Source organism: Apodemus sylvaticus, chromosome 12, assembly GCF_947179515.1.
Source record: "Apodemus sylvaticus chromosome 12, mApoSyl1.1, whole genome shotgun sequence".
Taxonomy (NCBI): domain Eukaryota; kingdom Metazoa; phylum Chordata; class Mammalia; order Rodentia; family Muridae; genus Apodemus; species Apodemus sylvaticus.
The window spans coordinates 58,787,615-58,815,297 of record NC_067483.1 but is presented as its reverse complement, the minus strand read 5'-3'; the positions used below and the strand labels follow the sequence as shown (position 1 = coordinate 58,815,297).

The window sequence follows — 27,683 nt, the reverse complement described above, 5'->3', positions numbered from 1 at the left end:
TTCGTGTCCCCGAAGCCCCGTTGGGTGTCTTTTTAAAGAAGCTGTCAGAAGTTTGTATGCCTTGTGACGTGTGGTGGTAATGTCAGACTTTTTACGCGGTGTGTGAAAAAGCTTAGATAGGCATTTAAGTATTTGGTATGCGGTTATTTCTTTTGAAATAAAAAAAGGAAGGCATAGTGTCAAGTAATTTAAGCTGATATTTTAATTAAAAGTACCATAAGGCATTTGCGTTATATTGTTTTTTGATTGTTCCAAGACGATCAATCAACTGGAGTACTTAATGGAATTGGTAGCTAATTATTAATATTTTAATAAATCAGCTGTCGGGTTTTGAGATTTTTTTTTTATTTTTGCCAACGACCCATTCAGTATAGTCTAATATTGAATTTGAGGTTCATTTCTTTTATTTTGCCCACGGAAACAAATTACCGATTCGTGTCCCCGAAGCCCCGTTGGGTATCTTTTTAAAGAAGCTGTCAGAAGTTTGTATGCCTTGTGAGCAAGCTGACCTCATACTCGATTCTTAGTTTAAGGCAATTCTCCTGTCTCAGCTTCCCCGGTGGCAAGATTATAGACATTCAACAAAACTGGCTTACATTTTGTGTCTTTTTTTAAAAAATTTATTTATATATTTTATATATATGAGTACACTGTAGCTGTGTGTAGGCTGTTGTGAGCCATCATGTGGTTGCTGGGAATTGAACTCAGGACCCGCTTGCTCTGGCCTAAAGATTTATTATTATATGTAAGTACACTGTAGCTGTCTTCAGACACCCCAGAAGAGGGAGTCAGATCTTATTATGGATGGTTATGAGCCACGATGTGGTTGCTGGGATTTGAACTCAGGACCAGGACCTTCAGAAGAGCAGTCGGTGCTCTTAATTGCTGAGCCATCTCTCCAGGGGCGGCCTCGTGGATTTGGTTTTTTGGAGACAGGGTCTCTCTGTATATCCCTGGCTGTCCTGGAACTCACTCTGTAGACCAGGCTGGCCTCGAACTCAGAAATCCACCTGCCTCTGCCTCCCAGAGTGCTGGGATTACAGGCATGTGCCACCACCGCCCGGCTTACATTGTACTTTTAACAACTTTTTTTCTCTCTTCTCGAGATGGGGTTTCTCTGTGTAGCCCTGCCTGTCCTGGAACTCACTCTATAGACCAGGCTGGCCTCAAACTCAGAAATCCACCTGCCTTTGCCTCCCAAGTGCTAGGATTAAAGGCGTGCGCCACCACTGCCTGGTGATTATTATTTTGTTTAACTTTTAACCTTTGATTTATGAAGAACTTAAACAGCAGCAGTATTACTCCTGGATATACCTCTTTGCCTGCTAAAATCTCTACTTGCGACAATCAGTAATATCCTTTATTAAAGACTCGATGGTAACTATTTAGTAAAATAACTGGCTTATATATTAACATTCCAGTTGTTAGGTATTACACCAAATATGGGTTTTTACTTCTTCCAAGTTTACTTATTTCTCTAAATCCCTCATGTGGAATGGACACGACATTAGTGACAGATGAAGACTAATAGCTGGACGGTGGCTGCACTTCCAGCACTCTGGGAGGCAAATGCAGGATGAGTGGGCTACATAGACAGAGGCCAGCCTGGGCTACTCAGTGTTAAACTCAGTATGAAACTTGGGTAGCGGTGGGTAGTGGTGGCACGGGCCTGTAATCCCAGCACTTGGGAGGCAGAGGCAGGTGGATTTCTGAGTTTGAGGCCAGCCTGGTCTACAGAGTGAGTCCAGGACAGCCAGGGATACACAGAGAAACCTTGTCTTGAAAACACACACACAGAAGACTAATACATTGGAGGCTTTAGACTCATAGCTCTAATTTAGCCTTCAGGAGTAGAGAAAGGCATTCCTGGGCTATATAAACAGCAGTGTGGTCTGTATGAGACTGTCTCAAACAAGCATAGACAATAATGCAAAACCCAAACCTCTGAAAGGAAACTTTGAGTCTTTGTATTTGAAAAATAAGATAGCAGTCCTCTAGTGTTCGGCACAGAAAGCTTTAAATTAGAACAAATAATATAACAGATACCACAGACATGCAAAATACTGGAAATGTAGTGGACTTTGTTGTTTATTTTTGTTTTGCTTTCTCTGTGGATCATTCAAGACGGTGCCCAGGTGGGGTACATAGAAATGTAGACTGAGCCGTGTGGAATTCATTAGTCTGTTGCTGATCTTAGGTTTCTGATTTCAGGAGACCCAACCTCCAGCCTGGGCCACATAGGTTCCAGGGTAGCTAAGAATGGCACCCAGCAGCATGTTTGTAGATGACAGTGTCTTGTCACAGTGTCAAAAGGGTGAACACTCAGTTGGATGTGGTGGTACATGCCTTTAATTCCAGCACTTGACAGGCAGAGGCAGCCTCTGAGTTCTAGGCCAGCCTGGAACTATGTAGAGACCCAGTCTCCTCCACCCCCACCCCCCACCCCCAAAGGTTGAAACAGTGTGGACCTGGATTCTGTGGGTCTTTGGTATTTCCTATGTGGGTGTGTGGAGTTGAAGTATAGGTTGTGATTTCACATAAATACTTTGAATTTGTAATGAGACCTGTGATGTTTAATTAGTGCGCTGGAGAGATGGCATGGTGGTTAAACACGTTGACTGCTCTTCCAGAGGTCCTGAGTTCAATTCCCAGCACATACATGGCAGCTCACAACTGTAACTGCAGGATCCCACACCCTTATACAGACAGACATGTGGGCAAAATACCTATGCACAGAAAATAAACTAAAAACAAAACAAGAAACTAGCTTTCCTGTATCAGGAGCTAGCTAGGTAGTGAGTACCTGACTGTGGATGCTAAGAAGGTGGGTGGCCCATTACCAGCTTTGGCCTGAGTAGAAAAACTCCAAAAGAGTTGGCCTCGTTCTCAATTCTTTTTTAAAGCTTTGTGGGCGTTTAGCAGCGTAAGTGGACTTGTTGGGGTGAGTCTGGTAGTGTGTCCTGTTGGAGCTGGGCTGCAGTATGCTGCCAGCAAGTCCCATGCCCGCTGCCCTCACACTGAGATGGAATTGCTTCTGTGTAGCTGCCATTTGCTATCATTTTAATTTACTAACCTAATAGTGAAAAGTTACTTTAAAAGTTAACTTCAGATTGAAATGTCTAGTGAAGGCATGCTGAGTAAGTAAAGTAACAGGCAGATTTTAAAAGTCTTAAGAATTTCTATTGGTTACTTTCAGCAGATGTGTTGCTTATGTGTCTATCAGAGTGATTTATTTATTTGAGACAGGACCTCACTCCGTAGTCCTGGCTTGCCTGCAACTCCTAGAGATCCAGTTGCCTTTGTCTCCTGACTTTGGGGAATAAAGGCTTGTGTTACTGTGCCCAGCCCAGTGGGTCATTTTTTTATGAAGCAGTTAGAACTCAGAGTCAGTATGTAAGATGTAAAGATGTTGAGAGAACAGTTTAGTGTGCAGGGCCCAGGCCTTAGTCTCCAGCCCTGAAGGAAATCACTTTGTAATAACCAGCGAGTTCAGGTCTGTGTTAGTGTTGAGCAGATGTCTATTTCTTTCCTTGAACTCTAGATTAGGTGATAGGGCATTTCTGGGCCAGTTTGAACAGCAGCAAAAAAAAAAAAAAAAAAAAAAAATTGAGCTTGGATCATGAAAACAAGTGGCTTCTGTGCATCACCTCAACAGATTTCAAGTCAGCTTTTGTAAAATGGACTTTATAAAATAACCTCATAACCTCATTTATTGAAGCAGCAAGACACTCTGAAGAGAACAGTCAGATTTACTAGGTCTAGAGGACTGGGGAGACAGAGAGCTTCAGTTTCAGTGTGATTCCCAGACCCACAGGTGGCTCACACCAAGGTATAGCTCCAACCTAGCAGATCTGGTGCTCTCTTCTGGCTTTTGCAGGCACTGCATGCTTGTGGTACACAGACTGTTGAGCAATGTATTAAGTCCCAGTACAGAAAACAAACTTCAGGGCTAGAGAGATGACTCAGAGGTTAAGACCGTTTCAGAAGTCCTGAGTTCAATTCTCATCTACTACATGGTGGCTCACAGCCATCTTCTGATGGGATCTGATGTCCTCATCTCTCATGCAGGAGTCATTAGGAAATTGGTTAGATGGACATAAAGGCCAAGAGGAAATGGTAGCAGTAGTTCTGAGTTCTAAGAAGAGGGCCCATGCAGCAGGTATAGAGAGAGGTCAGCTGCTAGTTTATAGAACGTGTGATGGCTGGTTCTGGAAATACCCAAAGAAGCTGGTGACTAGAGCCAGTTACTGCCCCCTCTTACTGCCAGGATCTGACTTAAGAGTTTCAACTTAACAGCAACCTAGAAGGCCCATTTTCCTGTTTGCCAATCTCCATTTTACTACCTAACAAACCCCCCTGACAGGAATCATAAGATACCGGTGAATAATTTTATTCTGTCATCATAGACTATATTTTAGGAGGGTGGTGTTAGAATTGAGACAGTGAATAAAAGACCTGCACAAATGATACTTGATTAAAATACTTTTAATAGGAAACCATGCCATTCCCTTTTCAAAAAATATTCATCTTTATCTGTGTGCCAGACCATTTTGCTAGGAAATAGAATTAGAAAAATACATTAAAGGGCCTGGTAAAGAAGTTCCGTTTCAGTGGGCGTGACACAGACTACTGTATGTACAGTGCGGAAAAATGCACTATACAGATGAATGGTGTGTTTCAGTGGGCATGACACAGACTACTGTATGTACAGTGCGATAAATGCGTAACAGATGAATGGTGTGTTTTGGAAGCCCAAAGAACATATCAGCCAACCTGATGTTTGTCTGCTGAGCTAAGCTTAATAACTAGTATTATTTTATCTTAGGTTCTGATTGAAGTCGCTTTTATTTTCTCTATCCATCATTTCCTATGAAAGCTGTTTTTATGAGCTATCTCAATTTTATCACATTATTGTTAAGTATTTTTGTGCCTTCATTCATCCAAATTATAAAAACTCTTTCGTTGTACTGAAATCGAGTACTATGTATACAGATGTTTGGGTACTTTATGTTTCTTCCTTCCAAGGTCATTCAAAGATAGTTGGGAAGTTAGGTTTTCTGCAGGTAACAGTTCACATTAGTTAATTGAGTAGTTACAGCACCAGCGTATTATAGAAAGCGGCTTTAGATGTCTGATTAGCTGTATTTCAGAACCAGTAGCGATTATTTTTTTCAAGGTAACATTTTTATTGATTCTCTGGGGGTTTCCTTTCATATACCAGTCACAGTCACTTCCCAGTTCCTCCATGTCTGCTCCCCCTTGTGACCTTCCCCAAAGAAAGCAAAAAAACCAAGATTTTAAAAAAGTCCACTTCGTGTTATCTATATACTCACTGGAGCATGATCAAACTGTCAGTGGCCGGCCCCTTGAGTAGAACTAAGACTTCCCTTCCCCGCCTCTGTCAGAGCCTTCAGTTCCCTGCTCTTCATCTTTCCCTGGCTGCTGTCTAGGCTCTTACCTTTTTCTTAATTAATGTTATTTCTGGAAGAGAAAAAAAAATTCCTCCTTTGTTTTTGACATATTTAATCATCTCTCCTTTCTTCCCTTATTGTATTGATGACTGTTACCCAGTTAGCTATTGTGAAATGTATAGCTTCTATAGAGTGCTCTGCTTTGACATTCTGCCTGTTTTCTCCATCAGACAACATTGATTTAGAAGTCAATTATTTACTTCTTAAGGATATATGTCTCCATGCCAGTAATTGCATTGAGCTCTCATTATTTACACTATTTTCTCTGTAGAATTTAATTCAGTGGATGAGGGCTGTCTTGGAACTCAGCCAGATGTCTTCTAGAAGGCTTACTATATATCACAGAAAGGGTAGTGTATGTAATAGGAATTTCAGTTGGAGGTAAGAGACTTGATTTGTAGGGTTAGGATTGTATATAACTCTAGGGTAATGCTAGCCTTCTTTGCAGGATGATGCCTTAGGCTCAATCACCAGTTGGCACTTACAAAAAAATGGCGAGGGGAGAACTTGGTCTTCCTCCAATTACAAACAGATCTTGGCGGATCTGAGTATGTTTGTGTTCATGTGTCTGTATGCCCGCCCAGTTGACCCAATGGAAGATTTGTAATGACACTTAAGACCTAAGGCCTGACCTAGTAAGATCCTGAACCAAAAAACTGAAGTAAGCCAAGGATGCAAGTCGCTTGCCCAGTTTGTTCTGTTCCCTGCAGCAGTACCACCAGTACACACCAGCACATGCCTACTGGATTATACAGAACTTTGCTTTAGTAGGCATCACAAATGTATAAAAATAAATTTGGTATACGCACGTACACACTAATGGAGCTTCTTCATTTAAAAGCTTTATTTCCACATCATTTTACCTTCTAATTTTTCTGGTGAGATGAGTCTTTTACATGCTTCAGGTTCCTTATTAAATATTTCATTATTTATTAAGCTAAATTTATTAAATGAAAGCAAGAATAGTATTTACTTCTAGAGACTTTTGGAATTAATAGGATTTTGTAAAAAGTGGTAAGCATTGTTAAATATTACCTATAACAACTGACTGTAGCTCATGCTAGCTTCAAAATTTTAAATTCTCTTGACTCAAACTCCTAAGGGCATTCATTATTCCCTAGACTGGATTATGATCTGAAAGAATATGATGTGTTTTTTTTTTTTAATCAGTAAATTTTAGTTATTAGCTGCTTTCCAAAAGGGGTTTTTCCTCTTAGTTTTTAAAATTGAAATAACTTCTTGGTTACTCTATTATTGTTAGTCCTAGCACTTGGGAGGCAGGTGGATTTCTGAGTTCGAGGTCAGCCTGGCCTACAGAATGAGTTCCAGGATAGCTAGCTAGGGCTACACAGAGAAAACCCTGTCACGACAAAAAAAAAAAAAAAAAAAAGTAAATTCAGGGTCTTTTCCACTGTTCTTGTTCCCAAATGAAGATATGGAGACTTTATATTTATTATAAGCTTCAGCACTATAGCTGGGCAGATATTTATCTTTTCTAACCACAGTCTAACCTGATTAGGCTGCCTGTTACCCAGCCACTTGCCCCATTACTTGCCACCTTAGTCTTGTCCTGACTGTTCCTGCCTCATCTGTCCTCATCTCCCCTGGTGACTTGCTCATGGCCAATCGTCAGTGGTGAATCTCCCTCACTCTGGTCCTTCCCAGAGACCCTCTCATTGGGATCGGAAGTTCCGCCTTCTCTCCTGCCTATTGTCTTTATTAACTAATCAGAGGTTGTGGAGAACAATCTTTATACAACTTTGATACAGGAGATACTTGGCAATGCCAACATTCTGACTGCAGCCAGATCTCTGGACACAGTGATCAGCATCTTAATATACATAACCATCTCCCAGTAGTGTGCACCACCTATGCCTGGATTAGGTTAATCTGTTATTATAAATACAATTTTTCAGCTGGGCAGTGGTGGCACACGCCTGTAATCCCAGCACTCTGGGAGGCAGAGGCAGGCAGATCTCTGAGTTTGAGGCCAGCCTAGTCTACAGAGTGAGTTCCAGGACAGCCAGGGCTACACAGAGAAACCCTGTCCCGGAAAAAAAAAACAACCAAATCAAAAAACCTAAATAAGTAAGTAAGTAAACAAACAAACAAACAAACAAATAAATTTCAACAATCTATACTATCTCCAGAAACAGTATTTTTTTCCTTGTTATATTTTTGCTTGGTGGATCTGGCTATCTCCTACCTATGGTTACTGGTATTGCTACTCCCAACTTTATGCAGTTCTGGGGATTGAAGTCAGGGCTTTGTGTGTGCTGGGCAAGTAGTCTACCAACTGAGCTATATCCCTAGCCCCTTAATGCACTTTTCTCTTCCCAAGAAATCACAGCTTTGGAATGCCAACTTTTGCTATGACATGGTGTGCTGAACTGGATCCATAGCTTGCTTTGATTTGGAAGAGATAACAAAGTCTTACTGGCAGATAAGAACTAGGAGGTAAAGTATCAGGGTAAAGAATGTGACTTGGCAGAAGGATAGACAAGTGAATTAATTAAACAAAATTGGATGGTTCTGGTCAAATTAGGCAAAACCCCTTAAAATTGCACAGGCACAAAAACCCTATAAGGTCTGTAGCACTAAGGATACCACTTCAGGTAAAACCTATGGCTAACTCACTGCTTTAAATGTAAGTGTAGATGAACATGGAAAAGGATAGGATAATTATTTTCTTTAAGGTGAAAATGCAAGAAAGCCTTGGTTATTACTTAATGCTGTATGGATCCATATTTTACTTAGCCGGGTTGACCATGAACACCACATGTGGCTAAAGCTGCTCCTGAACTCCTGATCCTCCTGGTCCTACCTCCTTGCACTTGGATTCCAGGGTGTGAGTTACTATGCCTGTCACATGTGCATAGATTGTGTTATTTGCTGCCTTTTGGCTTGCTTTTGAAAGAAAAAATGGCAGGTAATGGTTAGGGTAGTCAGGTTGAAAGAAATTTGTTAAAGGTAGATATCTTAGCTGGGGGGGGGGTGAGGCAAATTCTGTTCCTTAGGACATTAAAGAATGCCTTTAAATGTAAATCTATAAGGAAACTGGATCTTCAGCTAAAGTGATTAGCCTTAGTTCACCCTAAAACTTAGAAGCTGGGCTTCCACTAGCATAGAAAGCTTGCTCTTGCTCCTTTTTCAGTGACCAATATTCCTGTTACCAGATTGTCTCCACCTTGTGGCAGCAATGTTTTACAAAGCTGAATAATAAATAGAGGCAGAAAACTAGAGAGGTCTTTACTGCTTTTTGAGGAAAAGGTTTGGGGAAGAAGGAACCATAGTTGTTATTAGCTTTTGCCTACCTGCTATTCTCCCTGCCCTGCTTTTCTTTGTCCCTTTTTTCTGTCTCTGAGGTAACTGTGGCCTCCCTAGCACTGAGGTGGCAGCAGCGCACAGTCAGACGGGGCCGTGATGCAGCCGTGACTCAGCTCGTAGTGAGTGCCCTGGAACTCACCTCGCTGAGGGCTGCTCTTGCTTATCCCTGTCCTGGGCTTCTCTCCTCAATTACTTTCTTAGTTACCCTAACCCAAGCAGGAATCCTTTCCTCTAGAGAACCTTGTCTGCTTTTTTTTTTTTTTTTTTAATTTGACTGTGTCTTTGTGCCCTCATAATGATTATCAAGTTGTGTGAAAGTATATTTTGGGTTTGTTCTGTCCATCAGCTGGTAAGTAGACTGTTGGAGATTGTCGTCTCCTGTCACAGTGAAAGCCTCTAGTAATGTTTAGTCAGTGTTTTTACTGTGTATCTGCTAACTTAAGATTGTTAGGCAAAGGAATGGGAAGAAAATCAGACTGCAACTGAGATCACTAGGACTGACCACTGCAGGACCTTGATAGCTGTATCCTGAAACCATGTAGACAGACGGAGCTGCCAATAAAGTATCTTTGTGTCTAGCATAGGTTTAGCATTAGAGATGGGAGACGGTTGGCAGGACTATGGTAGGGTGCTGTGTGCAGAGTAGTACTATGTATGTTATGTTTTTAAAATACTTTCCTTGTAACAACTAACTTAATTGTGGAGAGTCTAAAAAACATTAAAGGGTCGTCTGGTATTCAGAAAATTAATACTGGATAATGAAGATTCAGAAAGTCAATCTGAATAGTTTCTTCTCCGTGCTCTATAATACACAAAAGAAATAATTCAGTTAAAAATTGATGATACTAGCTAACACAGTAATTTAGGTGAGTGTTCCAGATGTTTTGTGCAGTTAAGCTTTTCAGTTGAAAAGGAGTACCTTCTTTGTGTCTCCGGGAGCTTACAGAGACTGCTGCCTGGTTTATAGACATAGCTCTAGATTATGGTGCTAAAAGTGGTGTGTATGAGGTGAAAGGTTCTGTCCGCAGGTTAAAGGTAGCAGTTTGTGTTGCCTACTCTAAATTTCTTATTCTCCCCTGGTTTGAGTACATTTCTAAAATCTAACACCTCTCCTGTAAGCAAGCATTGTTTCAATAAAGGAAGAAATTGTTTGCTCATTTACATGTGACATAATATAATGCACGAGGTGAGGGAAAGATTTAGAGATGGGAGAATGGATTTAAAGTGACCGTTAATTTTGCTCTATTCAGAAAGCATACTAACTATGGAATAAAAATGATGATTGTCTTGTTAAAAATAGAGAAAGCGTTTTGTTTTGTAGTGGCTTAAGTGAGCATATCCTAAACTAATAAAGGGAAATGGTATAATGTAGAAATGATAATTCCTGGTATCTGTTTCATGGTACAACACTAGAAAACTAATATGCCGCACTGCTTTAAGTGCTATTTGTAGGGAATTATATCTTTGGTGTGTTACTTTTGACAGGTGTGATGGCTGAAAAAAATCGTCTCTGAAATATACATGCATTAAAATCTCTGAAGGTATAAAATATCTTAGAAAGAGGACCTTTGCATGTGTAATTAAGTTAATAATTTTGAAATGGGGAGATTATACCGGGTTACTCAGGTGGGCCTGAAATATCAGCACGTGCTCTCAGAAGAGCGGGCCACCAATAGATGGGAAGAGGAGTCAATGTGACTTCAAAAATCAAGATTGAAATATGTGGCTACACACAAGGACTGCATTTGTCCAAAGTTGCAATAAGTAACAGATACTACCATAGTGCCCTCCTCCCACCATGTGCTTTGTGCAACCCAAGATAGATATGAATGTGGGCATACAAATCAAAATCATAGATTTCAACAGATGAAAAGTTTAGAACTCAATTCTGCAGTTCTCCAGTGTGAATTTTGTAGATGGCAGTGTTGTAAAGTGAGAAACAATAGTCCTGCCAACACCTTGGTTTGTAGAACTGAAGCAGAACTTTCAGACTTGTGAGAAAATAAATCATGTTATTTTGAAGCAATAAATGTGCATGCAGTATTGCCTTTCGAAAGCTAGAGAATACTGAAAATACTAATATAGCAGTTATTCTTCAAAGTATAAATGAGCATTTCTTTCTTTTGTTTTTTGTTTTGTTTTGTTTTTTTAAGACAGGGTTTCTGTGTGTAGTCCTGGGTGTCCTGGAACTCACTCTGTAGACCAGGCTGCCCTCGAACTCAGAAATCCACTTGCCTCTGCCTCCCAATGCTGGGATCAAAGGCGTGCGCCACTACTGCCTGGCTAAATGACATTTCTAATAATCTTACATACCCAGATTCCTTCCATTTTAAAGGATATGTGATTTACTGCTTTCTTACTAGGCTGTGGTTTTATTTCAGATGCTGTAAATAGATTTCACAATTTATATAATTAAAGCACCTGGTAAACATACACAGACACAGAACTCCTGAGAAGTTAGCTCAGAATAAGCTACAGTTTTTCTGTTTTAAAAGTACTTTGTTCATACACACACACAAATACTTGATTCACTTTAGAAACTCCCTTCTGTCTGTGTATTCTCATGTTGCCTCTTGCCTGCACCTTAGCAATTTTATATAATTTAATATAATTTCTTTGACCTTGTTGTAGAAATAAGTACTTGAGGCTCTTAAGTACTGAGTTTTCGCCTGACAGTATCTTATTTATGTATCTTACTAGTGTCGAGGTCCTACTTCAGACTGGCTTACTCAGAATTTAGCTAAAAAATGAAGGCCATCTGGGTTCCTGTGCTGTTAGCCCAGTGTTCATTCTGCTGGGCAGTAGTGTACTGAGCCTTTATATTATCCTAATTCAAAGACTGAGTTGGGACTTGAAGGAATAGTCCTAAGAACCAAGTGCTTCAATTAGAAAGAATCTCAAACATGAAATGTGAGCTGTAACCGTCTTGAATGCATTTCTGTGCCTTTTTTACTTTCTAAGAATTACATTTAGTATTAAGCCACATGTGGCTGTTACCATAGAAGATGGATGAATCTGCTGTGATACTTTTGTTATAGAGTATGGCTCCAATAAGCAGCAGGAGACAGCCCACCAGCTTTTTTTTTTTTTTTTTTCAATCTTTATGGACAGAGTGATAAAGCCCAGGCAAGCCTTACAGTTTCCCGTGGAGCTCAAGGGTGACCTTGTTCTGATCCTCTTTCCTTAGATCTGGGGGTACCGGTGTGGGTCCACAGGTTTGATTTATATAGTCTGGGTAATTGAACCCTAGGTTTCATGAATATTAAGCATTTTTGCCAAGTGAGCCATGTCCTGAGCCCCTCAGTGGTATTTTTACAAACCACACAAGTCACATCACCAAAGGTTATATATAGAGTATCTTTTTTTTTTTCAAAAATGAATTACTGTTTTTGAAGGAGGTTTAATGTGAAGTCTTGATGAGTTAGGAAAGGGTTAAGAATCATTTTTCCTGATATTTTACATGTTAGCGGGCATAGTACATGTTAGAGGGTTTAGTACATTCATTTTCATTGTGAGATCTTGAGACCAGGTGTCCGGCCCTGGCAGGATTCTAGAGTCCTTGAAGAGCTGAGCAGGAAATTCTAGTTTTTTTGTTTTGTTTTGTTTTGTTTTGGAGACAGGGTTTCTCTGTGTAGCCCTGGCTACCCTGGAACTTACTCTGTAGACCAGGCTGGCCTCGAACTCAGAAATCCTCCTGCCTTTGCCTCCCGAGTGCTGGGATTAAAGGTGTGTGCCACCACCGCCTAGTTTTGGTTTTTGGTTTTTGTTTTGTTTTGTTTTCAAATGAATTGTGCTCTTGGACATCTACTTCTGTAGATTTAACTGAGGCTTTTATACAACCTCAGTGTAAAAATTTGACTTGTGATAGGATATAAATGCCATTATATGGAGCCTGTATATTTTTTTGTTTGTATTATAAAATGAATATGTAAAGAGCTCAGTGGTTAAGAGCACTGACAGCTCTACCAGAGGTTCTGAGTTCAATTCCCAGCACCCACATGGCGGCTCACAACCATCTGTAATGGGATCTGATGCCCTCTTCTGGTGTGTCTGAAGACAGTGACAGTGTACTCACATATATAAAATAAATACATTTTAAAAAAATGATCATGTAGACAAATGGTATTAGTGGCTAGGTTCCTCAACTAGCCACAAGATTAACTCATAATGTAATTGAATAAATACAAACCTAACTTTTCACTAAATAGTTTTTAATATGAGAACATGGAGTGAAATACTTAGTTCTCAATCTTTCTAGTGCTGCGACCCTTTATACAGCTCCTCATATTGTAGTGACATCCAACCATATGATCATTTTCATTGCTATTTCATAACTGTATTGCTACTGTTATTAAACATAATGTAAATATTTGTGTTTTCTGATGGTCTTAGTAACTCCTGTGGACTGTAAATGGGGTCATGACCCACAGGTTGAGAGCCTCTGGCCGGGGCGCACGCCTGTAATATCAGCCCTCTGGGAGGCAGAGGCAGGCGGATTTCTGAGTTCGAGGACAGCCTGGTCTACAGAGTGAGTTTCAGGACAGCCAGGGCTACACAGAGAAACCCTGTCTCAAAAAAACCAAAGCCAAAAGAGAGAGAGAGCCTCTGTTCTAAGGGAAAACACGAAACTTGTAGGTTTTAAGATATTTTTGTAGCTAATGTGTTGTGTCTGTGTCTCCTACCCCCAAGCTGAGCTTAGGATCCACCCCAGGACCCCATGCATGCGGGGCCAGTTCTGCTGTGGAGCTCTTCCCAACCCTCCTCTACACTGTGGAGCTCTTCCCGACCCTCCTCTACACTGTGGAGCTCTTCCCGACCCTCCTCTACACTGTGGAGCTCTTCCCGACCCTCCTCTACACTGTGGAGCTCTTCCCGACCCTCCTCTACACTGTGGAGCTCTTCCCGACCCTCCTCTACACTGTGGAGCTCTTCCCGACCCTCCTCTACACTGTGGAGCTCTTCCCGACCCTCCTCTACACTGTGGAGCTCTTCCCGACCCTCCTCTATACTGGGGCCTTCTCATTAATTTACTCAGGCTGCTTTGAACTTTGTAGCCCAAGTCAGCTTTGTACTCAAAATCCTCCTACCTCTCAGGCTCCTGAGTCCTTAGACCTATAGAATTCTATCTATACTCAGCTATTTAATATACATTTGTTCTGAAAGACATAGTATTTTCAAAAATATGTTAATTGCTTTTAATGTCTGAATTAAAGGACAGTAGGAACCACATTCTGTATTATGGGATGACAAACTTTATATATATATATATATATATAAAGCTTTGAAAGTAGATACAAGACTTCTGGAGTAGAAGCGTGTTAATTATTTCAGCAGTGCTCAGCCCCCTTTGTCCCAAGTCTTCACCCAGAGCAGTGCTGTGACATTTTGATAGACAAGGAACCAGGTCCATTTCCTTCCCTAGTAAAAGGGCAAATAGCTTTGATCTCTAGTGTAAACAGATTCTCATTGGAAACAGAATGAGTTCTTAATCTTTAGAATGTAATGAACATTTTTAGGCAAGAAAATTAAGTCAAGGCTTAGGAATTATAACCCCTTAAATGTGTGTAGTCCAGAATTTCATCTCTAGAGAGTTGTTATTGTTAAGGATAGATTTTTTTTCCCCTTAGAAATCTTTGGTATGCAAAACATAAAGTAATTTCTGTTTATTATTAAATCTTGCTTTTTTTCTGAGCTTCTTATCCTTTTTGATACCCAGTTTCCTCATTTGATAAAATATTTCTTAGATTAAAAAAACCTTAGGAATGTCTTTGGGGGGGGGCGCAGTTTGGGACAGGGTTTCTCTGTATAGCTCTGGCTGTCCTGAAACTCACTTTGTAGACCAGGCTGGCCTCAAACTCAGAGATCCACCTCCCTCTGCCTCCCAAGTGCTGGGATTAAAGGTGTGCGCCACCACCGCCAGGCCAGGGATGTCTTTATACAGTTTCTAGAATAGTTAAGGCAGGGCATATCAACTCTTGTCATTTTGGTAACAGCGATGATGTCAGTGGTTTTGGAGCTGTCAGGCTAAGGAACCCCAGCCTGTTATCACCAATCCCAGTGTATTTGTCAAAGAGGTCCTCTGCCTTGTATGGTTCACAAGCTCCCACCACCCTACAGCAAATTGCTTGTGCTCTTACCTAATTCCTAGGTTATTGCTTTTGCTTATTTAGGTAATGCATTTCAGTGAAATCATAGAAGAGGGAGGTTTTTGTCAATGGCTAGTTTTTCCAGTACAGTAGGAAAAGAATCCTGTCCCCACTATCTCCTGAGTATAAAGTACTTTATTTTGCATTCTACCTGTTTTCCAGTAATCGCTTAGGGTGAGTTTCTTGATATCCAGAGGGAAGAATTGATGGCTAATGTTGTCAACTTAAGCAGCCCGAGAGGTGCTGCTAGGAGAGTTTAAAGACAGGGTTTCCCTGCACAGCAGCCTTAGCTCCTCTGGAACTCAAGGGGATCTACCTGCCTCTGTCTCAGTGCAGGCAGCAAAGGTGTGTGCCACTACTGGCTGAGAGATGCTGTTTTAGTCAGCTGTTTATCAGTTACTTAGAAAAGAGAAAGAGAAAAACAGAAACAACTCAGTATTTATTTTGGCTTCTGATTTCAGAGGCCCAGGGTCACTTGGCTTCTGGGACAGAACATCATGGTGGAGAGTGTGGACTAGAAATACTTTTTGTTTGTTTGGTTGTTTGGTTGTTTGGTTGGTTTTCAAGAGTCTCCTTATATATCCTTGAACTCAGATCTGCCTGCCTCTGTCTCTGGTGTGCTGGGATTAAAGGGGTGTATCTCCACCGCCGCTGCCGCCATCACCTGGCAAGAGGTAATTATTTCATAACGGTCTTGGAGCAGAGGGAAGCATTAGGAGCTGGGCGCAGGTGATACAGTCTTTCAAGGTACATTCCTAATGACCAGCTTTCTACATTCGAGCGTCAACTCCTGCTCTCCACCATCTTCTAGAAATATTATCAGATAAGTCATCGGGACATTAACCGATCGACTGGATCAGGAGCCTCTCAACCCAATCACTTTAGGTGTTTGAATCCACAAGTTGGGGACCAAGCCTATATAGGCACATGAGCCTTTTAGGATGATCAAAAATATGTTTACATTTTTGGTTTTACATGATCAGTTAAGGAGTAACTTCAACTTGGTGTATTGTGTACTCATGTTTCCTGTTGCGTGTACACCTGGGTACAGGCCTGAGCGTTCTAGCCCAGCCCTGCTTTCAGCCCCAGCTCTTGGCTTCCTGATGAGTGCAGTGTAACAAGCAGCTGCTGAATTGACCTTTGCTTCCACAAGCTGAACCCTCTGCCATTATTTCCCTTACATGATGGACCAGATCTCCTGAACTGTGGGCCAGAATAAATGCTTCTCCTAAAATGCTCCTTATCATAAGAACACAGATATAAATACAACCAATTAAATCTGTGTGATGTGCATTGTCAAAGTAAACAGGTCCACTCTAAAAGGGAAAGGTAAGAAATTATGGAGGAAGAATTGGCTAAAGGAAGACTGGAATTCTTCAGCAGGACAACATTATCTTCTACCCACATCCAGTGTCTGGGGCATGTACTGTTAGGGTTTGGGCTCTCCAGTATTTGGTAGAGCTGCCTTTATATAGTCATTTGTCTCACGTGGTCTAACTCTTGGGCATGGACGTTCCTTAAACTACCTGCAGCATTCTTCTATAGATAGTTGGCCCGTTTTCTGGGCAATTCCAGTATCCCAGGGTTCCATACTTTGTCCATTGTGGGGCTGCCTGTAGGGATTCTGGCTCTGCCACAAATGGATCACATAACCTTCTAGGCCTGCCTTTGAAATTTTGGTGGAAGATCCATGGGGCCTGTAGTGTCTGTATTCTGCAAGCCTACCAAGGCAGTTCCACAGTGCTCAGATGTGTCACCAGCTTTGTCGGTGTCTGTCTGGTTGCCTTAGACAAGTGGTCTCTCAACCTCCTAATGCTGCGACCCTTTAATACAGTTCTGAATGTTCTGGTTACTCCTGTATTAGAATTTTAGTGCTATGAAGAGACACCATGATAAAGACAACTCTTATCAGGACACCATTTAATTGGGGCTGGCTTACAGGTTCAGAAGTTCAGTCCATTATCAAGGCAGAAATATGACAACATCCAGGCAGTCATGGGTGCAGGAGGAGCTGAGAGTTCTACACCTTCATCTGAAGGCTGCTAGCAGAATATTGACTTCCAGGTAGCTAGGATGAGGGTCTTAAAGTCCACATCCATAGTGACCTCTTTCTCTTCACTGCTTGTCTTGTGGCAACTGCTAGATCCTTGGATCCATTCACAGCTGCTGCTGACCATTGTTGAGGAGTTGATTACAGACTGTAGGTCATCAACAAATTCCCTTATTATATAGAGACTACCCATAAGTTCTGTGACTCGAGAGAGCCTTAACTAATTCAGAAGCCGGCACCTACTCCAAGGCCACGCCTCCTAATGTGCTACTCCCCAAGCCAAGCATGTACAAACCATCACAGCTCCCAACCATAAAATTAGCTTGTTGCTACTTCTTAACTGTAATTTTGCTACTATTATGAATTGTAGTGTAAATCTGTTTTCCTGTGGTCTTAGGATAACTTAGGATAATTCTTAGGTCTTAGGATAATTCTTAGACGCGCCCCCCCCCCCCCCAAGGGGTTGCAACCCCACAGGTTGACAACTACTGCCTTAGACTGTGGTTAAAAGTGGCCTCTGATTGTTTAGGCTAGTGAACCATGGGGGCAAAATCTTTCACATAAGCTTATAATGTTTGCATCCTGGAGCCTGTATTGGGAACTCTCTGGTCAGCTTCTGAGGTGCTCCTAAGGCTTTCTTTTCTGTTATTTCAGTGCAATGTGTGCTTGGTGGCCTTTTTAATGATATAATTTTGAACAACACCCCCACTTCACCTCTGCAGGTCTTGCTGTGTAGAGTATGCTAATTTTGAATTTATTTGTCCTTCCCGGCCATTCCCATTTCTCTCTTCTCTTCTCTTCTCTTCTCTTCTCTTCTCTTCTCTTCTCTTCTCTTCTCTTCTCTTCTCTTCTCTTCTCTTCTCTTCTCTTCTCTTCTCTTCTCTTCTCTTTGAGTCTTCTTCCTTCTTTGAGCCTTCCTTCCTTCCTTCCTTCCTTCCTTCCTTCCTTCCTTCCTTCCTTCCTTCCTTCCTTCCTTCCTCCCTCCCTCCCTCCCTCCCTCCCTCCCTCCCTCCCTCCCTCCCTCTGGCAGGCTTGGAACTCAGAACTCAATCTGTAGACTAGGATGGGGAGATCCATCCACCTGCCTCTACCCTCCCAGAGCTGAGATTAAAAGTGTGCATCACCACCACCCGGAGTAATCTTTGTTTAAAATTAGCTTTTTTAATATGTGCTTATGCATGCTTCTGCTACTGTGACAAGTTCTCGAAGTCCTCTCGTTTCACTGTGTTTCTCAGAGATTGAATGAACTCAGGTTGCTAGGCCTAGTAGCTAACAACTGCATCATTTCCCTGGCTCTGAATCTGCAGTCCCTGCTGGGTACTGGAGTTGTAGGTAAGCACCGCCAGCCTGGCTCATGCACACCATCCTTGTCTATGCTGTTCTGATCCTAGCTCAGGGCAGATAACTGTTTTGCTCTACCTTGGTTTCTGTCATTGTAAACTCAGCTAAAAATAAAAATGACCAGCAATCATAGATGCTAAATGGTATTGTGTCTTGAAAATTTCCCTGCCAAACTAATTAGTTTGTCACTTTTTTTGTTTTTGGGTTTTTTTTTTTTTGTTGTTTTTGTTTTTGTTTTTTTTTTTTTTGAGACAGGGTTTCTCTGTGTAGCCCTGGCTGTCCTGGAACTCCCTCTGTAGACCAGGCTGGCCTCAAACTCAGAAATCCACCTACCTCTGCCTCCCAAGTGCTGGGATTAAAGGCATGCGCCACTACCGCCCTGCTAGTTTGTCACAAAACTTAGCCTTTAAAAGTATAAACCCACAGACATTGTAGTAGACAGTGTCCTTTCTAGTGTCACATGAGCGCTCTCTACTCGGAAGCACGAGCCCTGCCTGGCGCTCTGCTTTTCTGTGGGTGTGTTGGACTTGAGTTCCTACCAGATTCACCCATGAAGTTCTGCTTATACTGTTGTAAACTTACCCCAGCCAGCTTCTCTAAACTTTCCCAAAGTTCTCCCACAAACCAGTTCCAATATGCTAACAAATCCTTTTTTACCAGGTTTCATTGCTACAGTGGCCCTGATCCTTGCTACCATCTTTCCGTTTTAGTTAGTTGTGTACTGTGGCTTAAATGTCTGAGAAAGTGAAGCAGAAGGATTTACTCTGGCGTATAGTTACAGAAGTGTATCAGTCTGTCATGGACATGACAGAACAGCAGTGCTTAACAGGGCAGTTAAGTAAGTGTATGCTCCTGTTTTCCTCCCCTTTGAGAGAGAGCTTCTATAATGCAACTGTGGTTCTTTCCATCATGTCCTGTGAACTTTTTGCTCCTAACGCCCCATTTTACAGACTCTTTTCTTCTGCCTGCTTAGTCTAACCAGCTGTTGAGTTCTAGTGAAATTTTTAGTTCAGATATTTTATCTTGGAGTTTTTCATGTTTGTGCATTATTCTCCTGAGCCTAATGAGCTTGTTTTTATTATTTTTAATTTTCTGGTATATAAATCATGTGTCATTTAAGAGCTGTTTGCTGATGATTTATCTTCCTTTTTGGAATGCATTTCCTTGTGTAGTTTCTTGATGTCCCTCTATCATATTAAGCTGCTGTCTTTCTCAGTCTTCAGTCTTCACAAGACTCTGAGGCCTCTCTAGTCTATTCTAGTCTTGCCTGCTTTGTTTGCCCTGGACAGCTGGAGGGGTGGGTATCTCAGATCACTGCTTCCTGCCCCAGAGAGAAGCTAAGGAGCTGAGATTATTTTCATCCACTGTTTCTTTGCTGAGACACAGAAGAGGGAATGTATTTCCATTGGAATTGTCATGAGTTCCTGAGCTGCCTGGCTCATGTTGACATCTCAGAGACAGGCTAGGCGGAAACCCACTCTTTGGGTAGACCCCAGGAAAGTTGAATTATTGCGGGCATACACAGTGTACTTCTTTTCCCTCCCCAGATAGAAGTTGGAAGCTAAGTTTCTCCTAATAATGATCCTATATTGGTGATTTATGATCCAAAAGCTGTCTGGAATTTTCCTTTTTTTTTTTAAATAATTGTTTTACATTTATTTATTTATTTTATGTGAACACACTGCAGCTGTCTTTAGACACAAAGAGGAAGGCATCAGATCTCATTACAGTTGCTTGTGAACCATCATGTGGTTGCTGGGAATTGAACTCAGGACCTCTGGAAGAACAGTCAGTGCTCATAACTGCTAAGTCATCTCTTTACCACCACCACCACCACCACCACCCCATCAGGAATTTTCCTAATGCTTTCCATGTGGCTGATTATTTTGTCCTGACCAGTGAAGCTAAAGTCTCCTATGTAGCTAATAGATTGCCCAAAGGGCATCTGTCTGATATGATTCACCTCTTAATATATTGGAGATTAGGTTTTCTATTTTAAACTTTCCCAGTGATGGATTCAGCTGGAATAAACAAACAATAGGCAGACTGAAAAGAGGAAGACTATACCTCTGATGGAACAGAAAAGGAAGTGGGGAGATACATACATTTTTAGGGAGTAGTGAATGTTTCCTAGGGGGAAGAAAGGAGCAGGAACCCAGGCAAGGTTCCTCTGGGTTAGGGATGTAGTGTTTGGTTTTTATTATTTTTCTTTTTAAAAATATTTAAAAGTACTGTGCTCCTTTTTGATGGAACCAATCCCTAGGTAGACGTAAGTAATTTCAGAGAAAAGCCTTGCTGTTTCCCAAGTGTTCTCAGATGTTGACAAGGGTTGTATTTTTCTCAGATGTTGACAAGGGTTGTATTTTGAAGGATTGCTTTCTTAAGGTATAAATTTGGACACCAGTTTGGGGAATATATATGTATTTAGACCATTGCACTTCCTTTTCAAATACTAAAACTTCGTCTCCTTTTTATTCCTAGAAATGTCTCAAGCTGTGCAGACAAATGGAACTCAACCATTAAGCAAAACATGGGAACTCAGTTTGTACGAGTTACAACGAACACCTCAGGTAATGCAGTATAGGGAAATAGGAAGTCTACATAAGCTGGAGTACCTTTGTAGAAAAGGAAGACTTAAAGAGTCTTGAACTTAGCAGTGATAATAAACTAAACTAAACTAAACTAAACTGTTAGTGATTACAAACAGTTCTGAATCATGTTTGGCTGACAATTCATTCAACAAAATTACATTCTCTGTTTAATTCCATTGTTTATTCCAGGAAAGCATCTAAGGTTTGAAAGTTTAAAATATCATTTAAAAACCATTTTTTTTAAAAATAAAACTTCTCTGTAGAATTAGGCTTTTTGAGGTTCAAAGGTGATTTTTAAATTATATATTTTAAACTATTAAAAGTTGGATGCGCCAGGCAGTGGTGGTGCATGCCTTTAATCCCAGCACTCTGGGAGGCAGAGGCAGACGGATTTCTGAGTTTGAGGCCAGCCTGGTCTACAGAGTGAGTTCCAGGACAGCCAGGGCTATACAGAGAAACCCTGTCTCCAAAAAAAACCAAAAAAAAAAAAAAAAAAAAAAAAAAAAGGAAAGAAAGAAAGAAAAAAAGTTGGATACTTTCATGGAATTTAAAACAATTAAATGGAATTGAGATACTCTGATTTCCCAGGGTGTCCTCAAACCCACTTTGTTACAGAGGGCAATCTTGAACTTTTTGATCATTGTGCCTCTGCCTCCCAAGTTCTTCCATTGCAGCTGTGGTCCTGCATTTCATTTCTGTTTGTTATAAAATATCCTGACCAAAAGCAGTTTAGGCGAGGAAAAGGCTTATAATTCAGTTGCAGTCCTTAGTAGTATTGGTCACAGAAATTAGCTATGTGACTTGATTACTGTTTAATAGTATTTTCTTCCAAGATGCAGAGTTAGGCTTAACCAAACCCTAAGAATTTTTCCATCTTGAAAATTAAAAACTTTTTTTTTGGTTTTTCGAGACAGGGTTTCTCTGTATAGCCCTGGCTGTCGTGGAATTCACTCTGTAGACCAGGCTGGCCTCGAACTCAGAAATCTGCCTGCCTCTGCTTCCTAAGTGCTAGGATTAAAGGCATGCACCACCACTGCCTGGCTAAAAACAGTTTTTAGAAGTTAAGTAACTCAAGCTATTTTTCAAAATGTTTTATAATTCTGGGCTAGGGTTGGAGCACATTAAGAGTGACTTTAACATCAGAAAGGCACAGGTCAGTCCCAGCAGAACGTGAATCAGGCAGGCTAATTTCCTACTATACTCTCCTGTGGGATCACCCCTTTTAGCATTAAGGGCGTTTAAATAACGCAGGTTCAAGAGCCTGGAGAAATATTTTAGCTAGGACAAATTTGTCTGTGTGTTTAAATTGGCTATGAGCTGAACATGGTGACTTGGGTGATAGGTACATAGATGGGTGTTTTTATAATCTTCAGTACTTGGGTATGTTTGAATTTGTCAATAATAAAGATTAAGGATCACCCTTTTACAGGAGGCAATAACAGATGGCTTGGAGATTGTGGTTTCACCTAGAAGTCTACACAGTGAACTAATGTGCCCAATCTGTTTGGATATGTTGAAGAACACCATGACTACCAAGGAGTGTTTACACCGGTTTTGTGCAGACTGTATCATCACAGCCCTTAGAAGCGGGTATGTTGGAATGAGTTAGTACTGGGGCTTTGGGCTGCAGCACGGCAGTGCTTTCTAGAGCGTGAGAAAATATGTTGCCTATAAGTATTTAAGAACTGGACCCTTCCTAAAAGGTGTAGAGTCTAGGTTTTAATTATTGGAGGGTCCTTTGTTTTTTTTCTTTTCTCTCTATTTTAAGACAGGTTCTTTCTTACGCTGTGCCCAGGCTAGTCCAGAACTTGCTATGTGGTTCTCACTTGCCTTGGGTTTCTATTCTACTTCAGCTTATCAAGTGCTGAGATGACACAGCGAGCTACTCTCGGGAGTCTCCGCATCCCTCCTCACCCCTACCCCCACAGGTGGTGTCAGCTAGTTTCTGAAATCATGATTTGACTTGGTTATCTGCTTTCTTTTTTTTTTTTTTTAAGATTTTATTTTATTCATATGAGTACACTATAACTGTCTTCAGACACACTAGAAGAGGGCATCAGATATCATTACAGATGGTTGTTAGCCACCATGTGGTTGCTGGGATTTGAACTCAGAACCTCTAGAAGAACAGTCAGTGTTCTTAACCGCTGAGCCATCTCTCCAGCCCCCGGTTATCTGCTTTTCAAGGAGAGTTTAGTTAACCATTTTACATTTTTGTGATAGTAAAAATATTTAGAAATTAGATACTTTGTTTTTAGCATAATACTGTCATGTTTACATTTTCTTCTCTTTTATTTAGCAACAAAGAATGTCCTACCTGTCGGAAAAAACTGGTTTCTAAAAGATCACTAAGGCCAGACCCAAACTTTGATGCACTCATCAGCAAGATTTATCCAAGTCGTGATGAGTATGAGGCTCACCAGGAGAGGGTGTTAGCGAGGATCAACAAGCACAACAACCAGCAGGCCCTCAGCCACAGCATCGAGGAGGGGCTGAAGATACAGGCCATGAATAGGTACACAGGCAGAGTGGGGCGGGGCGGGGCAGGGTGGGGCGGGGGGCACCGGCTCCGGCTCCGCATCCAGTACTACCAATCTTGTAAGAGTAAACGCAATGAAATAGTTATACATAGTTCCAGAGTATTGCATTGAAAATATTAGAGTCTTGGGCTTGTGAGATCCACTGACTCCCTGAGGCAGCAGAGAACCAACTTCTAAAAGTTACCCTTTGTCTTGTACACGTGTGCCCATAGAGACACACACACACAGTCACACACACACATACACCAATACTGAGGAGTATCAAAACAATCTTCTTGTACCTCTTCTGCATAGAATAAATACCTTTGAGAGGATTGTCTCTCTCTGGTTCCCAAGTCCCCTTTATATTGCCCCGTCACAGTGCCCTTGTGCAGGTTCAGTGAGCTCTGTGTTAATTGTGTTTTGAAACCATTCTTTTAAAGCTAGCTTACTAAGTTTTTATTTCTCTAATTCTTACAAAGAGAGTGTGGCCAGCATCATTACTTGCCCAACTTTTGGTACAGTAGCGAATCCACAGATGACAGTATCTAATTTCAGAATTTGATTACCATCCATGCATACCTAGGCTGGACTGCTGAATTTTAGACTGAATTTATTTCCTCTTCAATAGCTCAGAGATCATTCTTTATATTTGAGATAGGGCCTCACTAAGTAGCCTTGACTTAACTCAGACTTGCTCTGGAAATCAGGCTAGTTTTGAACATTCAGAGGGCAGGGATTAGCTTGCTCCTGCCCTCTGAATGTTGGAATTAAAGGTGTGTATAGCTGTCCTCTCTTGAATAGTTAAAAAGTGTTTCAGAATTAGCATGTCAGTGTGAAGACTTTATCAGAACCAGGCTCACTGCTGTTCTATTTCCCTGCTTTTGTCTCTCAGTCTAGTCAGTTTTCAGGGATAATCATAATTTTCCAAATAAGTAAAAGGTCCATTGGTTTAATGGCTGTCACAAGACTCAGTAGCAGGATGTCTTGAAAAGGCTTTTCTCTCAGGGCTTCATACCTCATAACAGATCAGGTAGTCAGAGCCTCCACATACTGTTTTTAGGTTTTAAGTGATTCTGAAGTGTAGTGGTCAAAACCCCCTCTGCTGTAAAGGTTAAAAGGTAAGTTCCATTTGTGAATTACAACTGTATTTCTAAAAGATACAGTGTTAAGTGGCGAGTGTACTACTTTTTAGATTATAGCACAATCCTGAGTTGTAAGGACTGAATAGTTGTTTATGTTAGTCTCATAGGAATGCAGTTATCCTTGGTGAAATACTTCTGTAGATAGTCTCTGGCTTGGCTAACCCATATGAAGATAAAGGACAACTTGTGGGCATCAGTTCTTTGCTTCCATCAGGTGGGTTCTGGGAATGGAACTCAGATTGTCCAGTGACTGCAAGCACCCTTATGTGCTGTGCTCTCTAAGTGGCCTGGTCTGTGTGACAGGCTCGTGGCTGGGAACCACGTTGTAGCTTCCGCTGCTCCTCATGGGTGGGTTCATTGTTTCAGCTCCTCTGTCTCACATGATGCTTGTGGTAATACAGTGGAGTCCGTTGTCATCCCAGCCCTTCGTGTCTACTTTTCTTCCACAGCACTTATTTCTGACATCTGTATCTACCGGCTTTGGAGTCTGCATGCCATTTGGACTTTTTCAAATACTTCCATATAGATATGTCTTATGTACTTTGGTTGTTAGGTATTTATAACCTCCCCTTTCCATTCTTGTTCTTTCATAAGGTAGCATCTTGTCATATAGTCCTGCCTGCCTAGAACTCGCTGTATTACAGGCTGGCTTCAAGTGTGTGGTAACCCTCTTGCCTAGTTTTCCAAGTCCTGAGCTTATATGGGTGAGCCACCACATTTGGCCACAATTTTAATTTGTTTATTGCTCTTCATATACTAATTGTAAAATACTGCCATTGGGACAGAGCATCCTGCTTGGGTGTGACTTGCTGTCTCTTGCCTGACTGTCACTCTTTAAATGCTGCAGTATAACATGTCATGTTAGCGCTGCTTCAGCTGCCCAGGATCCAGTGTTGCCACTGAAAATTGAATTAGTCTTCTGGGTGTTTTTCCTTCATGTGGGCCTTTCTCTGTTTTAAAATTCCAGGAAATATCTAACAAAGTATGTTAACTGTCAATAGTAGTAGAGTTTATTTAACTTACTTATGTTTAATAGTTTCCTGACCAAGTTCTAGAATTTTTTCATTTTGTGAAACAGGAACTCCTATCTCAGTAGTACTTGCTGCTCTGTCTCCCTCTTCTCCTGGCTCCTGCTAACTGACTACCTTCTAGTTTGACCTCTCAAAGAAGTGAGGTCACACAATGTTTGTCCATTATTCTTGTAACTTTATTCTTGAGGCAGTGTCTCTAACCCTGGCTACCCTGGAGTCTGCTCTGCTCTTGCCTGTGTCTTGTGGGGCTTAGCTGCTTCTGCCTCCCATGATGAGTCCCTCTATGAGGGACATGTGCGAATCAGTGACGATGTATCTTACCAAATTTACTTGTCGTTTTCTCTTGTACTTTTTTAAAGTTCAGGGTTGGAGAGACGCTCCTGAGTTCAATGCCCAGCTCACATGGTGGCCCAGAACTGTGTCACTCCATTCCCAGGAGCTCCAGCACTCTTATGGTCCCTGCAGGCACTGCACACATGGTGTACCACAGACCCCCGTGCACATAAAATTAAAGTAACAGTTAAAAACCAAACAGAATGGTTTCAAGTTCGATTCCTTAAAGATAATATAAACTTTATTCCTTTCCCCTTAATTAGATTACAGCGAGGCAAAAAGCAGCAGATTGAGAATGGGAGTGGAGCAGAAGATAATGGTGACAGTTCCCACTGTAGTAATGCGTCCACACACAGCAACCAGGAAGCGGGCCCTAGTAACAAACGGACCAAAACATCTGATGATTCTGGGCTTGAACTTGATAACAACAATGCAGCAGTGGCCATTGACCCAGTGATGGATGGCGCCAGTGAGATCGAGTTAGTCTTCAGGCCCCATCCAACCCTTATGGAAAAGGACGACAGTGCACAGACGAGGTAAGTGTGGGAGCTGGTTCCCCACCACATGCATTCACAGGCTTAATACAACAGTTTGTGTGTGAAATAAAGTCAGTATTCGCCATCCCAGTTTTAGAGTTCAGTCTGAGTGTACTAAACTACTGCCTAGATGGCTTGCTTGCCTTCCCTCCTGTCCCTGTCTCCCTGTCTCCCTCCCTCCCCCCCTCCCTCTTTACCTCTTTCTCTGTCCTCTCCCTCCCTCTCTCCCTTCCTTCCTGTTTATCTTTCAATGAAAAGTTGCTCTTCACGAAGAAGCAAACCTCATAGGTGATGACAAAAACTTAATCTGGAAGACACTCTGAGTTTCACCCTAGCAAGGGTGACCTTCTTCCCCACCTGTCATGTAGAGCCTGTCAGGATTACAGCTAAACAGCAGAGATTTGGTGAATGAGCGATTGTGTGTCTGCCATGATTACAAAAATCCTGAGATTAGTAATTTGCTGTTCAGCTTTCAAAACCAGAAATGGGCATTCTTCCTTTTTTTTTTTTTTTTTTTTTTTTTTTTTTTTTTTTTTTTGCTTCTCAAGACAGGGTTCGTTGTGAGGCTCTGGCTGTCCTGGAACTCACTCTATAGACCAGGCTAGCTTTGAACTCTGCCTCTCCAGTATAGGGATTCGAAGCATGAGCCACCATGCCCAGCAGAAATGTTAATTCTTAAGACAAATAATGTGCTCTTATTCTTAATATTCCTCTTTTGCAGCCAACAGATTCTACTAATTAAGGTGGAATGGTTTGCTAATTTTTTTAAGTACATTGTATATTGGTTTGATTTTTGTTGCTTTGTACACTTACATAGAAGGTAAGTGTAGTGAGCTTTCATGACCTGTCTTTGCTTATTATAGAGCAGTTAATTTCTATTTATTTCAATAATTGGAACATTCATGTTTTATATAGCTTTTTGGCTCCATGATTTAGGAACTTTAATATACTCTAAAAATTAAATGTTTAATGCGTTATTCTTTTAGATACATAAAGACTTCAGGCAATGCCACTGTTGACCACTTATCCAAGTATCTGGCTGTGAGGTTAGCTCTAGAAGAGCTTCGAAACAAAGGAGAATCAAACCAGATGAACCTGGATACCGCCAATGAGAAACAATACACCATTTACATAGCCACGGCCAGCGGCCAGTTCACTGTGAGTATTCCAGTGACTGCTGAGCTCCTGACTAA

The 27,683-nt window shown here is 41.3% G+C and overlaps 1 protein-coding gene across 1 annotated transcript in view; it reads left to right on the top strand.

Moving 5' to 3' along the window:
• Positions 1–27,683, top strand: part of Rnf2 (ring finger protein 2) — a 30,630-nt gene that overhangs the window by 951 nt on the left and 1,996 nt on the right. Inside the window, exons 2-6 of the mRNA XM_052200506.1 lie at positions 20,817–20,905; positions 22,356–22,516; positions 23,226–23,441; positions 26,218–26,490; positions 27,477–27,648. Coding sequence (XP_052056466.1) covers positions 20,819–20,905; positions 22,356–22,516; positions 23,226–23,441; positions 26,218–26,490; positions 27,477–27,648 — 909 coding nt within the window. The 5' untranslated portion in view covers positions 20,817–20,818. The remainder of the gene's footprint in view (positions 1–20,816; positions 20,906–22,355; positions 22,517–23,225; positions 23,442–26,217; positions 26,491–27,476; positions 27,649–27,683) is intronic.